At 44.0% G+C, this 15,047-nt stretch overlaps 1 protein-coding gene across 1 annotated transcript in view; it reads left to right on the forward strand.

The window, feature by feature from the left end:
* The window catches only part of LOC138287575 (sodium- and chloride-dependent GABA transporter 2-like), a 684,685-nt gene that overhangs the window by 654,023 nt on the left and 15,615 nt on the right, over positions 1 to 15,047 (forward strand). Inside the window, exon 11 of the mRNA XM_069228134.1 lies at positions 2,344 to 2,481. Within this exon, the coding sequence (XP_069084235.1) occupies positions 2,344 to 2,481 (138 nt within the window). The remainder of the gene's footprint in view (positions 1 to 2,343; positions 2,482 to 15,047) is intronic.

The following is a 15,047-nucleotide window of genomic DNA, read 5'->3' on the forward strand; positions in this document are numbered from 1 at the left end:
GTGCACATTGTCCTATCAGTATTGTGGGCCTACTTTAGGGGTGACTTATGATTATAAGAAAAAATGGTTTATTCCTAGCAAATGACAGTTTACAACTGCACTACAGGCTGCAGTAGCAGCTTGAATCCTGCAGGCCCACTAGTAGTGTTTAATTTACAGGCCCTAGGTACATGTAGTGCCATTTAAAATGGGCTTAAAAGTATATTAAAGGTGCCATTGAGGTGTAGGCCAATCTTACCATGTATGAAGGAGACAGCACAAGCACTTTAGCATTGTTTAGCAGTGGTAAAGGGCACAGAGTCTTAATGCCAACAAACAATTAATTGACCAAATCAGGAGAAGTGAAGGCAAAAGGTATGGGGGAGTACAACTCCAAGGATGTCAGGTTTAACACCGGGAAATTGGGAAGACCATGTCCTATTCTTTAAGTTTTACCTAGAGTGCCACCCAAAACATTTGGCTTCTTTTATCAGCTGAAATATCAAGGTTGAACACAACTGATTTGTGATGTTGCTGTGGCAAAGGGAACTCCAGTGTGGCCCATTACTCCTTTGGAGGGGTTTGATCACAATCGGGGTACAGCACCCATGTTAGGTCGGATACCCATAGATGCAGCTTTCTGGAGTTTGTTTTATTATTCTGACATGAGGCTTTTTATTATTAAATCCCAAATGTGTTTCAGATTTTGTTGGTGAAATAACTCGACCCTTCCTGGAGAGGGTTGGACTGTCTTACATTTTGCAGGGATGCTTTTAGCTCACAGTCTTGATATGCAATATTAAGCATAACTGTCCTAAAAGTGTTGTTGTGTTCCTTTGCCCTGCTGTCCTATGTCACACTCCACAACCCCTCACCCAAACAGAGCATTGATATTCATGATGCACTTCTCCATCCCATAATATATTGACACTGTGGGTCCAATTACAAATCAAAATTAATGGCTAAAATTGTATGCCTGACAAACATCCACCAAAAGATGCCTAGCAGTTACTACTGTACTGTATGACTGTACATCACAGTAATAACCCCTATCAAAGGAGTGTGGAGTGGGTGGACCATCTATGACCTACCTTGAGAAGTTGTTAATACCCACCAACATTGTGAAACTCTCCTCTGTCTCTTTCCCACCTTTGTCAGAGAGTTGCTCAAACAAAATGCTGGAGTAAATCCACTTGCCGGGTGGGAAGGGAAAGATAACTCACCAAATTGTGTGTCAGTGCAGGGGAAGGGGCTTCTCAACATGACAAAATCCCTGTGGAGATAATAAGTACAACTGCAAATCAACCTTTCCCGGTGAGAAAATGTACTATTTGCACAATCTGAATTATGAAAATAGCAAGATCCAAAAATGCTACATGATGAAACTATTACTTTATATTGCCGGAAGTATGACTGGAAACCTGAGACCAGTATAGTTTTTCAAAGTTTCTACTGTCAATGTGTGTGAATTGCAAAAAGTAGTACATTGGCACCTAGTCAAGCAGTACTTCTGTGGGTGCTGTTTTACAACTTTTTTTGGTAAACCGGTTACTATGGCCTCATTTTGGGCAGCTGATGAATTTGGTGTGCTCGCACCTGATATAATGCCACTCCAGTTGTAAACTCCCAACCGGATTTTTCTTGCCACATTGAAAGAAAAAAACAGCGCGATCTCGCTGCTACAGTTCACTCGTAATGAAACCTATTGGCAAAAGTACAATTATGTTCTTAACGGCAAAAGTGCAATTAACTATGTAACAGGGTCGATATTATGCAAAGCGCTTGACTTCTGCCAAGAGACATCGTGCTGCGAAAATAGAGAAAAAGTAGTTCACAAACCTGACCGTAAACAGCGAGCTCTGGCATTTTTTCAGAACTTGGTCGCTGCGCTCGAGGAGGGCTAACCACCGGAAAAGGCATGACCTATGCGTGCCTTCCACTAATGAAAGCAAGCAGATTTTAACAGGCAAGCCCACGAAACAATGAAAGACTCTGATGTGACGTGGACTGGCCTCAGAGCCCTTTTCTAATTCCTAAAGCGTCTCTCAAGCGATACACATGCGCAAGCGCATGCGACGCAGGCTCGACCCTAAAAAAGAATCTGCAGGAGTGAGACCAAGAGGCACATAGTGCAGGATGGTGGAAAAAGGAGGCAAAAGAATCAAAAGCAGGCAGCGCTAGGGGTGGGCTTTGAGCAACTTTATTATAATTGTTTTAACAACTTAAAGCTTCTGAGCTCTGGGCTCAGTTAAGCACCAGTGTAGATTTACCAGCTAGAAGGGACGCCCCTGAAGAACACCTCAGTGACATTGCTGGACATTGGAGACATGTTTTAACAACTGTACTGAACTTATCTCTTCTCAGTTCGTCTGTGTGGAGAGCATGGTTACCGCTGTGGTCGACATGTACCCCAATACCTTTCGGAAGAAGAATCGCAGGGAGCTGCTGATCCTATTTCTCTCCATCTTCTCATACCTGATTGGCCTCGTCATGCTCACTGAGGTAAGATGCTGGGGGGGAGCGTGCAGGGCGATCAGTCTTTATTCTCTCCAATAATGTGTCTCACAAAGCATGCCACGGGCCAAAATTACTAGTAAAACAGTACTTTTCACTGCAAATTTGCTTTCCTGGTGTGATTTCTGATTTTTAGATGAGATTTCCAACCTATTCCAGAAAGAATTCACTGATTTTCGAGCCACAGCAGTTTTAAAAGCAAAGTCACCCTCTTGCAATTTTTTGCCTGATGTAAAATATCTTTATTCGCAGTATGCACATTTGGAGGGATTCACAATCAACTGGGACAACATTATCATCCCCATCGTAACATAAAGTGAGTCCTTAAAGGGTTCACTCTACTGATTTCATTTAAAGGTAGGGAATCTATTTTTAAAGATTTGACACTTAGGGGCATATTTACAAGCCTCTAGTGCCACCTTGCATCATCCTAGTGCCCTAGGCGGTGCTAAGATGGCCTTTTCCCCTCACCAGATTTACAAAGTGACGCAATGCTTGCATTGCGCCACTTTGTGAACCCTTTCACCACATTATGCCTGCTTCATGCATAATGAACGCAAGGGGGGGGGGGTTCCGACGCAGGGATGCCCAAAAAAATGGCACAGTGAAATATTACATTTCATTGCATCATATTTTCTGTCAGTTTTTAATGATTTCCCAAGTCAGGTGCTAAAATGATGCACTCATAGTAACCTATGGGATTTCCTGTGCTTTGGTGCACTAGCATCAAAGTTTTTGACGCTAGTGCAGCAAAGCACCAAAGTAGCATCAACATTTCTGACCACCTCACTTCTATTATAGTTAAGGGATCACTTAAGTTATACACTCAGAGGTAAATGGTGGGAGATGGTGTGTGGAAGAAAGCACTTGACATGATCAAAAGCACTTTCAGGTGCTTAATTTGCCCTCATCAGGGTGATACCTTTCCAGCAGCATCAACCCAGTATCTTCTTTATATTATTCATATTATCTGAATTGAAGTAAGCAGGTAACCAGCTCTAAACACATTTCTGGTAATGTTCCTTCTTTTTTCCTAAATGTTGGGTCCCCCCTATCTGTTTCCTCCCAACATTTTTAGAGCACACAGGGAGCTGCATCATAGATAAAACGTCATCAAACGTCATGTCATCACTCATTCTTGGATCCCATCACTTCACAATGTTTGTCCGTGGTCCCCTTTTATCATTTCAACAGCCTTCTAATGGCTGTGGAGGAGCTAGGGGAAGGGCAAGGAGAGAAAAGCAAAGCTAGAATACTGTTTACCTTTTGATCCTGAAGCTGCTTTTGTGACCGCGAAGTCCAGAGGTAGCAGATGCAGTGCCAGGGATCCCAAAGGGCAAACCAAGAATAGTAGCTCCTAGGTCTGGCTACCGCTATTTGACATTAATGAGCTACACAGATCTCTTGCAATTAAATCTCGGCCCTGCTGTATTCATAGGCTGCTTATCAGATGTCCTACGGTGAACGTAAGAGTATGATGAAAGGGAAGGACTGGGAAGGACAAGGTTCATCAGCCTGTTCAACTAGCCATCAGTCTGTGCCCAACAAACATTATATGGGTAGTAATTCATGGGTGAGAAAACTTTGTGTAGTCATTTTTGGATAGGCCTTTTCCTGCAGACATCACATTTTAGTGATCCTTGTACTAGGGGTGTCTGTAGTTGCGATGCCTGACAACTTGTAATTTTGCACTTTTTTAAAGTTCAACTCTGCCAAATAAAAAGCTGACAAAGGTTTTTTGTAAGAAAAAAAAGCTGCAAGGAAAGAAACGTAATTCATGCTGCACAGCGTTGGAGGATCTTTTTTAGAAGGCATAGGGACTTTAAACCAGGATGGGGGTCACTTTAGTATTGTATTAGAATATTAGTTTGCTTGTGTAGTGTTTCTTTAACATTGATGTAATTCCATGACATTGTGGCGTTGTGGAGGGTTGGGGTTGTCATGGTGAGGCATTTCCTGGGAGCTGTTCGCTGGACAAGCCTGACCTTCCGTGCGGTATTGTGTTGTGGGTTTACTTACATAAATAAACTTATCTCTGACACAAACGTCGTTCCTCTGAGTGTTGGATGAACCCATTTTACATTATTGGTATCAGAAGTGGGGTAAGACTGGAGAAATGTAAAATTCTAGTTAAGGAGGTGGAGTATCTTGGACATCTGATTTCTGAGGGAGGCATTAAACCTAAGTGTAGTAATTTGGAAGCAATTCAAAAAGCACAAGCACCCACTGATAAGGATACCCTTTGGTCTTTTTTAGGCCTTTGTGAATATCATGCTCGTTTTGTGGCGGGTTACACCATTGTTGTTCAGCCTTTAACAAGGGCTGAAATTTGTCTGGCTCAGGAAGTTAATTATGCTTTTGAAAAAGTTAAAGGGTTAATAATAAGAGCTCCACATTTGAAACCATTTAATCCTAAAGGTGATTGTTTTATCACTGTTGATGCTAGTCTCAAAGAACTGGGAGCGGTCTTCTGACAGTTTGTGGATGGTTGTGAGGCGAATGTAGCCTTTGCTTCAAGGACGTTATCTAATGCAGAAAAAAACTATAGCACTATTGAGATTGAGGCTTTGGCTTGTGTCTGGGCAGTGCAAACATTTTAAGTATATGTGTGGGGCAAACCATTTGATCTGTTTACTGATCATAAGCCGTTAGTATTCCTACTTTCAGGGGATGGTCTGGGTAAAGCTTCTGCTCACTTGGTTTGTATTTTAGCCAAATTTCAGGAATATGACATGCATGTAAAATATGTTCACGGTGGGAAACATTTTAGAGGAGACTGTCTCTCGCGTTTGCCGGTAAATGTGAAATATTTCTCCTTAATGTATTTACATACAGCGTATCATCAGATTCTGTTAGAAGAATGTTCACAGGAGCTTACCACATTTGTGGCACCACTTGGAGCCTACAAATATTTAAGGTTGCCATTTGGGCCTGCATCAGTAGCTAGTGTTTTCAAAGGTTGATGGATTATTTTTTTGGTGACTTAGATTGTGCAAGCTTTCCAAGAGGATACTCTGATTTTCACCAAAGAGAGACAGGAACACATAACACACACCTGTTCTAACTCCTCTTTTGTTGGAAAGGCAAGCTACTCCAGATCTGAGGCTTCATGAGTCCTATTGAAACACACCCTGTGAGGACAAGGGACCAGAGCGAGCATCACCAAGACACATCTGTTCGTGCCAATGAGTGATAAGATCCCAGATAGGGCTGTGACCACATCCTAGTACAGTTGCGTAGGAAAAGCAGGAAGAAGTGAGCTGCCAAAATACATGTGAGCCTTGGTAGCTGAAGATAAGACTGTAGTTGTTGGTTCCACATGCATCCCTAGGCACTCTTCTCTGCTGGAGGTGGGAGGGATACGGCGTAGTTGATCAATAGCATTTGTTCTCCCTTGGTATTTGTTGGTCATGCCCTGGAACAAGCTTTACAGTTATGTTAGTATTCAAATGTACTAGGGTTGTTAGGTCAGTGGCAGGCTGAACACTAGGCAAGAAGCTATGTGTCCAGATTGCTCCTCAGATGAATAAATTCTTGCTTAAACTGGATCCAGGAGTGCTCCTTATTTAACATTTACCCATTGGGAACAAACGTATACTTCTAATTTTTAATGGACTATTTGATTGTTATAATGTTATAGCTTGGTTTTTGGAATTGTCATGATTTTTTACTTAGGAAAGTTAACTTCCAGCCTCACTCCCATGCAGAATTCTTCTACATGGCCCAGAGCACCAACAGTATGAGGCCATTTCTTCTACTTTGATAGGCCCCAATCCGAAGATACTCTGGGCTGTAATAGCTGTTTATACTCAGACCCCCTTGATATCAAAATAATCAGCCTTAATGTAAGAGGCTTGGACACCCTTACCAAAAGAATAGTGATACTGTCCTTGTTGGAACAATATGGGGGTTATATGTTTGCTTCAGGAGACATCTATCCTTTCCCAAAAAAATTATCAACTGGCATTTCGGTTGTTCCCAAACAATTCCTGGCCCCTGGACCAGTGAAAAAGAAGGAAAAGAGACACTACTCATCTCTCTGAACTTCCGAGGTGAGGTAGTGGGCAAGATTGGTGAAATTAGGAGGAGATATGAAGAATGCTGGTCTACCATATAAAAACTGGCAGGCTTTGTTTCACTGTAGCAACTGTCTATGTTCCAATGAGAATCAGGAATAATTTCTAATTAGAGCGATCACTGATATTGTGCAGATCCCAGACTCACTAATTCTGATTGAAGCAGATCTAAATCTAGTAATAAATATTGGCCTGGACAGATCATTGCAAATGATTTGGCCAAAATGGGCCTTCACTCCGAAAGGCTTAGCCTAGTTAAGAGAGAGCAACCTGGCCAAGACACATACATCCTACATCCTATCCAAAAAGATGAAACCTTCTTTTCAGCAGGTCATAAACCTAAAAACTTATAGGTTGCTTCACATACACACCTGCATTGAAGACACATGTACAGGAAGTGAGAATTGAACCTATGTCCCTGTCAGATCTCAGCTGATAACTATTGTTCACTGAGTGATGGATGAGAAGTGGACTCCTAAAGCATGGAAGCTAACAGACACTGTAATATAACAAGAAGTTCATTGTACAACTGTAAACAAACCCTTGCTCGCTATAAGCAAGACGGTGACGTGGGATTTTTGCAAAAGCATGCTTTGGGAGGTGTTGGAAGCTATGGTCAGAGGGGAACTGATGACTTTATAAGCCAACGAAAAATGGATTAGGAACGCGAAGCAAAGTGACCTGGAGGAACAAGTGAAGGAGCTAGAAGCCATTCACAAACAATCTGGGCCCCGGGAGTACAGCTCAAATTGGACACCACATTCTCTCAACTCAAGTGCTTAAACCTCTACAGGGCAGAATATGATCTACTTTTCCTAAATTTCATTTCAGGAGCAATAAATGCCGGAAGGTCCTGGTGCATGAATTGTGCTCCAAAATGATTAAAGTCAATGTAAACTCCTTTCAGATTCCTTTCAGTTTGCAAGCTATTTTTTCTAAACTGCACAGTGATCCACTGCTGTATCATTCCTACCCTTAAAACACTTTTATATTAACCCTGGGCTATAAAGCCACCATTCCAAGTACTCAACAACCCTCTTTTTGTATATGAATACTTTTCCCGAAATAACTCAGCTTTTTCCAAATTTCAAAGGATTTGTATAGTAAATCCTACATTACTACATCCATGTGCTGAATATCATTAGACTGTAGTATGAATGCCGATGATGGCCCATGCCTCCCCTTGTGCTTCTTGAGTACAAGTAATTAATTGCGAAAAAGCATAAGGCAAAAGACCCTGATGGAAACAGGAAAAAAAGACAGGGAAGAAGAGAAACCCCTGAGTGGCCCTGCAGACTTTGGATGACACCACCACTCTCCCTATACTCATTCACCACCTATGTTGACACAGTAGACATCAGATACAGTGATGTCAGGAGAACCACAGTACTTAAAATAGTACTCAATTTGTTGTATTCACTAATGTAGACTGAGACATAACCCACAGTGTGAGTAAACTCACACGACAGAGCCAGCGAAGATGTTGTTGAGAGCAAGCCAAATACTTGTGAGCAAGATTGATAGCAGCAAGTTGCTGGAGTTTAGTTGCAGAACAAGACACAGGTTGTAACCCAAAGAGAACCAAAAGAGAACGACAAAACAATAAAGGTGCATACTGAGAAGAATGGGTGTGAACTGGTACAGCAGCGTAGAAACCCATTAAAATGCAGAGGTGTCAGACAATGAATTCTGTGTAGCACAGGGTTATATACTATTCATTCCCACCTTAACCTGGAAGTACTACCCTCCACCATCCGGAATAAGGATATGTACTTCAGGTTGACCACAGGTCCATGATTAAATGGGAAGGAACCAAGGGCCAGATGTAGCAAAGGGTTTTACCCATTCTGTGTCTATGGTAAAATGTGTTCGTACATATGGCCCCAAATCCTCTGCTAGCACTTTTCAAAGACTTTCGTATTGCATTATGGATCTCCAGAGTCTCCGTGAACATTTCGGATACATTCTGAATTTCACAGTGCTTCTTTAACACAGTGTTTCTATGATGATGAAGATGGCGAGACTCCTTTATAACCATGACATGAAGCATAAAGGAATATAATATGTTGTTACTTTTTTGGTGCTGGCCCCCGAAGGGGAATAACAGAGGGATAGACGGATTGTTCAGCATTCTATTTGTTTTATGTGAGGGGGCATCAGACACCTCAGGCATTGGAGAGTGTAGTAGTTCTACACCCACAGCATGAGGATGTGGGGAGGGAAATTTTGGGGGATGGTGGTTGGCAAGCTGCAACACATAATCATAACAGCATTAATTGAGGTGCTCTCAGTCACATGGAGGTAGATCTTGTGGTGCAATCCAGGGTGCATCACCCCACAGACAGACTGACTCTCAAACTGTTATCCTGGAACATGAATGCTCTGGGCAGCACACTAAAGAGGGGAATAGTGGCCAAATATTTGAACAGACATGACCCAGACATTATAATGCTACAAGAAACACAGCAGCAAATAACTGCCTTTTTAGAGAGAGGAAGATACTGTGTGCTGGCCCATGCGGGATTCATGGTGAGATCAAGGGGAACTAGCTTGTAGATCCTTGCTTCTACAAATAACCAAAAGCTGGGTAGACCCACAGGGATGTTTCATGGCAGATAGAGGTCAGTAGGATGGGATAGACATAGTTTTATCCTCATGGTATTTCCCTCTAGGCTTGCAAATGAATGGACTGGAGAAACTAGGGAAGTGGGTCATGTAGGTGCGTCATCTGGTCCTGGTGGTGGGTGGGGATCTCATCCTCACCTTCAACAGGGTTTTTGATGCAGTTACCAGCAGACCACCAAATCTAGATATACACATGTAGACCTTCTTAGAAGTGACAGATTTGGGGGATATCTGTAGGAAGACCCACCGATCTCTGCACCAATACTCATATGCTTCCAACTAGACTATCTGCTAGTAGCCCAACATCAGCAGGAAATATATGGGGGACACATACCATTTACCAAAGGGCATATCAGACCACTCTCCCATCATGACCATTCTAAGATCTCCCCTAACCATGCAGACAGGGGTGTGGAAACTTGACCAATGGGTCATGACAGACGGGAACATGCAAAAATGTATAATCCAGGAAACGGAGAACTACCTCTGGGAAAATTCCAGGTCTGTCAGTTCCAATATAACACTGTGGGAGGCATACAAATTGAGAGGTCACTTGTTAGCCAACATAACTGGGAAGCAGAAGGAATGTGAGACAGACCTGAGGGAATTAGAAGAGTAAGTGGCATGTGAGTTGGCGGACTACATAGCCACCCCACTGAGGAATGGACAAGACATGTGGATCTCTTCCAGGGGGAGCATAGGGACCTAGCCACTCATGAAGCAAGAGCACTATTCTGAAGTAAGCAGGCTTGCTTATATGAAGTAGGAAACAAAGCGGGGGAACTCCTGGCCTGGCTAGCCCACGTGGATGAAGAACAGCAGTGGGTACACTGAATGTACGGACTGGATGGAACCATGGTGACCACAGTGGATGGCATAGCTCAGATCTTTGCCGCCCATCTGAATAGACTGTATCAATCAAAAACAAAGCAGGATTTTGAGGATCTGGCCAATTTCGGGAGTGACCTTCCAGAGCCCCAACTGGCAGCTGAGCTGAGAATTATCCTAGAGCCGTAGATCACAGAAATGGAGATCTTTGAGACAGTATTCCAAATACACAGCAGGAAAGCCCGTAGGCCCCAATAAGTTCCTGGCTGAATATTATAAATGTGTGAAATCTAGAATAACGGGCCACTGAAGGCCACTCTTGAAGCAGTAAAAGAAGAAGGGATACTGCACAGAGAATGAGTGCAAGCCCCAATAATGCTCATTCATAAAGAAGGGAAGCCAAGAAATGAGTGGGCCTCCTATAGGCTGATTTCCCTGCTGAGTGTTGAAACTAAGAACTTGGATAAATACCGGCTAACTACCTAATGCGGGCGGTAGACACGCTGATTGCACCAGATCAGTCCAGATTTATGGCATACTGGGCAACAACGTGCAATCTCAAGAGACTATTTGCCGCACATAAAGTAAGCCTAACCCTAGATGTTGAGAAGGCCTTCAGTTCTGTGGAATGGCCATACCTTTGGGCAGTCCTGTACAAAATGGGCTTTGGCTCATCCTTCATGCCATTGATAAAGTTATTGTACAGGTTTTCACAGGTTTGAGTCAGTGAAGCACTTTCACATGAATTCCATCTGGGTAGAGGCACCTAACAGGGCTGCCCACTATCCATATTGCATTTTGCAGTGGCAATCCAGCCACTGGCTTGATGGATCCGGACAGATGCCCTGGAGATGGGATCCAAACAGTCAGGACATGATTTCACTCTGTGCAAATGACATACAACTTTATTCGGTAGACCCAGAACACTTGATCATTTGGGTCCTTAAGATTATGTAGGTGTTTGCAGGAATCTGCATAAACTGGACTAAATCAGAAGTTTAACCCCTGTCAAAGCAGAAACCAGGAGATGAGTGTGATTCTCCACTAAAATGGGAACCCATGGGATTTTAGAATCTATGGATTTTCATGAAAACTGATTGAGATAGGTTTTATACCAATAACTTTGGTAGTGTTCCAGAGAAGTAAAAAATGATGTCAAGCATTGGTGAAGGCTGCTGCTATCGATGTTGGGCAGTGCAGGCCTCTACCAGATGATTCGATTACCCAAATTCCGATATGTCATGCATCCCATTTGAGGTCCCTGACCGTTTTTTCAGGGAGGTGGACACGTCGACAAGGGAATGACTTTAGGATGGAGGTGTATGAGTTGATGCCTCTGATACCTGATTTATGTTGCTCATAGAAGGAAACTCAGGAGCTCTCTTTGTTGCTTCTAAGTATAGGCTGGAATTTGAGGATTCTACAGAGGGGTCATTTGGTGTAGAGGACCTGTTCATAGTTCCTCTATGACAATATGTCTATGCTCTGATTTGATTTTTGTTGGCTACAATCAAACCGTGGTGCTACAACATGCCATGTCCTCATGTACAAAATACCCTTATGAGAAAGATGGACAGAGTAGTAATCTTCATTACGCAGGTCTTACTGTCTCATTGATAGATAATATTTATATAGCACAAGTTTATCATGGTTGCTACATGGGTAATGTTAGAGTCATCTGGGGAACCAAGAGATACGTGTAAAAAACTGTATTGGTAAAGAAAAAACACAGCCCTTTAGAGCTCTATGGAATAACAGATGGTTATATTGATGTTGAAAGAAGGCTGTTAGGCTCCAATACTGAGCAAAAAAAACAAAAAAACGCATGGTATCTACTTGAACATTGTGGGTTTTAGGAACGTAGCGGACATTGAGTTGAGGAGAACAAGAGCAGCAAGTGGGTGTTTAAAGAAAAAAACAAACCTGAAGAAAGAGGTTTCTTGCTTGATAAAAGTTCAAGGGCTGAGGCATAGTGCTTCAAACTTCAGGCCTTTCTCAATAGGAAACCACTGTAACATATCTAGTTGTTTCACTATGGAGGAGCAGGACTAAGGACTAGCAAGAATAAATCGAGCAGGAGCATTTCATTCAATCTGGAATCTACCCATAAGACATCAGGGAAGGCTAACATAAAGTGAGTTTCCCTAGTTCAGACAAGACTAACGGGATTATGGTTTTACTGCACTCCAGTGTAGGAAAGTAAGATCTTGCCTGGCATGCTACCCCCATTTTTACTTATATGTATGTTTGTTTTTGCCTGTGTCACTGGGATCCTGCTATCCAGGACCCCAGTGCTCATAAGTTGTGCCCTGTATGTGTTCCTTGTGTGGTGCCTAACTGTATCACTGAGGCTCTGCTAACCTGAACCTCCGTGTTTATGCTCTCTCTGCCTGCTTTTAAAATTGTCACTGCAGGCTAGTGACTAATTTGACCAATTCTGATTGGCACACTGGAATACCCTTATAATTCCCTAGTATATGGTACCTAGGTACCCAGGGTATTGGGGTTCCAGGAGATCCCTTTGGGCTGCAGCATTTATTTTGCCACCCATAGGGAGCTCAGACAATTCTTACACAGGACTGTCACTGCAGCCTGAGTGAAATAACGTCCACGTTATTTTACAGCCATTTTACACTGCACTTAAGTAACTTATAAGTCACCTATATGTCTAACCCTCACTTAGTGAAGGTTGGGTGCAAAGTTACTTAGTTTGAGGACACCCTGGCACTAGCCAAGGTGACCCCTCATTGTTCAGGGCAAATTCCCCAGACTTTGTGAGTGCGGGGACACCATTACACGCATGAACTACATATAGGTCAATACTGAACATGGCCATGTAACAGGTCTAGGATCATGGAATTGTCCCCCCAATACCATTCTGGTATTGGGGGGACAATTCCATGCATCCCCGGGGTTCCAGCATGGACCCTGGGTACTGCCAAACTAGCTTATCTGGGGTTTTCTCTGCAGCTACCGCTGCTGCCAACCCTCAGACGGGTTTCTGCCCTCCTGGGGTTTGGGCAGCCCAGTCCCAGGAAGGCAGAATAAAGGATTTCCTCTGAGAGAGGGTGTTACACCCTCTCCCCTTGGAAATAGGTGTTAAGGGCTGGGGAGGAGTAGCCTCCCCCAGCCTCTGGATATGCTTTGAAGGGCACAGATGGTGCCCTCCTTGCATAAGCCAGTTTACACCGGTTCAGGGAGCCCCTTGCCCCTGCTCAGGCGAGAAACTGGATAAAGGAAAGGGGAGTGACCTCTCCCCTGTCCATCATCACCCCAGGGGTGGTGCCCAGAGCTCCTCCAGTGTGTCCAGTGGGTTGGCAGCAGCGATAGCTGCAGAGAAACCCCAGAGAGCTAGTGTGGCCATCTTGAATGCAGAGGTGTGAGGGCACAATGGAGACCTACGAGTGGCCAGTGCCAGCAGGTGATGTCAGAGACCCCTCCTGATAGGCTTTTACTTGGTTAAGTAGCCGATCCTCCTCTGAGGGCTATTTAGGGTCTCTCCTGTGGGTTTCTCATCAGATAATGAATGCAAGAGCTCACCAGAGTTCCTCTGCACTTCTCTCTTTGACTTCTGTCAAGGATCGACTGCTGACTGCTCCAGGACGCCTGCAAAACTGCAACAAAGTAGCAAGAAGACTACCAGCAACATTATAGCGCCTCATCCTGCCGGCTTTCTCGACTGTTTCCTGGTGGAGCATGCTCTGAGGGCTGTCTGCCTTCACCCTGCACTGGAAGCCAAGAAGAAATCTCCTGTGGGACGACGGAATCTTTCCCCTGCTAACGCAGGAACCAAAGTTCTGCATCACCGGTCCTCTGGGTCCCCTCTCATCTTGATGAGTGTGGTCCCTGGAACACAGGAGCTGGATCCAAGTGTCCCCAACAGTCCAGTGGCCCTTCTGCCCAAATTTGGTAGAGGTAAGTCCTCGCCCACCCCAGATGGTAATCCTGTGTACTGTGTGAACTGCAGCTGCTAGGGCTTCTGTGCACTTTTGCAAGACTTCTTTCGTGCACAGCATAGCTCAGGTCCCCAGCACTCCGTCCTGCATTGCCCAACTCGCTGAGTTGGACTCCAACTTCGTGGGACCCTCTTTTGTTGTGCTGAGACGACTGTCGTGCTCAGATCTTCTGAATGCCTGTTCAGGTGCTTCTGCAGGTGCTGCCTGCTTCTGCATGGGCTCTCTGTGTTGCTGAGTGCCCCCTCTGACTCCTCCTCCAAGGGGCGACCACCTGGTCCTTCCTGGGCCCTGGCAGCACCCAAAACCTCCAACCGTGACTATTGCAGCTAGCAAGTCTTTCTGCGTGAAAACAACTCTGCATCCTCTAGCATACCGTGGGACATCTTCTGACCAAAGGAGAAGTTCCTGGCACCTTCCGTTGTTGCAGAATCTTCGGCTTCTTCCACCCAGAGGCAGCCCTTTTGCATCTTCATCTGGGGTTTAGTGGGCTCCTGCCCCCCTGGACACTTGCGTGACTCTTGGACTTGGTCCCCTTCCTTTGCAGATCCTCAGATCCAGGAATCCGTCTTCAGTGCTTTGCATTCAGTTGTTGTCTTTGTGGAATCCCCTATCTCAACTTTACTGTCTTTCTGGTGTAATGGGTAATTTTACTCCTACCTTTCAGGGTCTTGGAGTGGGGTATCTTGGACACCCTTAGTGTTTTCTTACACTCCCAGTGACCCTCTACACACTGGAGTCCATTCGTGGTTCGCATTCCACTTTTGGAGTATATGGTTTGTGTTGCCCCTAAGCCTATTGTCTCCTATTACATTCTATTGTGCTCTACAGTGGTTGCACTACTTTTCTAACTGTTTACTTACCTGATTTTTTGGTTTATGTGTATATTTTGTGTATATTACTTACGTCCTAAGGGAGTATACCCTCTGAGATACTTTTGGCATATTGTCACTAAAATAAAGTACCTTTATTTTTAATAACTCTGAGTATTATGTTTCTTATGAGATAGTGCTATATGATATTAGTGGTATAGTAGGAGCTTTGCATGTCTCCTAGTTCAGCCTAAGCTGCT

This window comes from Pleurodeles waltl, chromosome 4_1, assembly GCF_031143425.1.
Source record: "Pleurodeles waltl isolate 20211129_DDA chromosome 4_1, aPleWal1.hap1.20221129, whole genome shotgun sequence".
NCBI classification, from domain to species: domain Eukaryota; kingdom Metazoa; phylum Chordata; class Amphibia; order Caudata; family Salamandridae; genus Pleurodeles; species Pleurodeles waltl.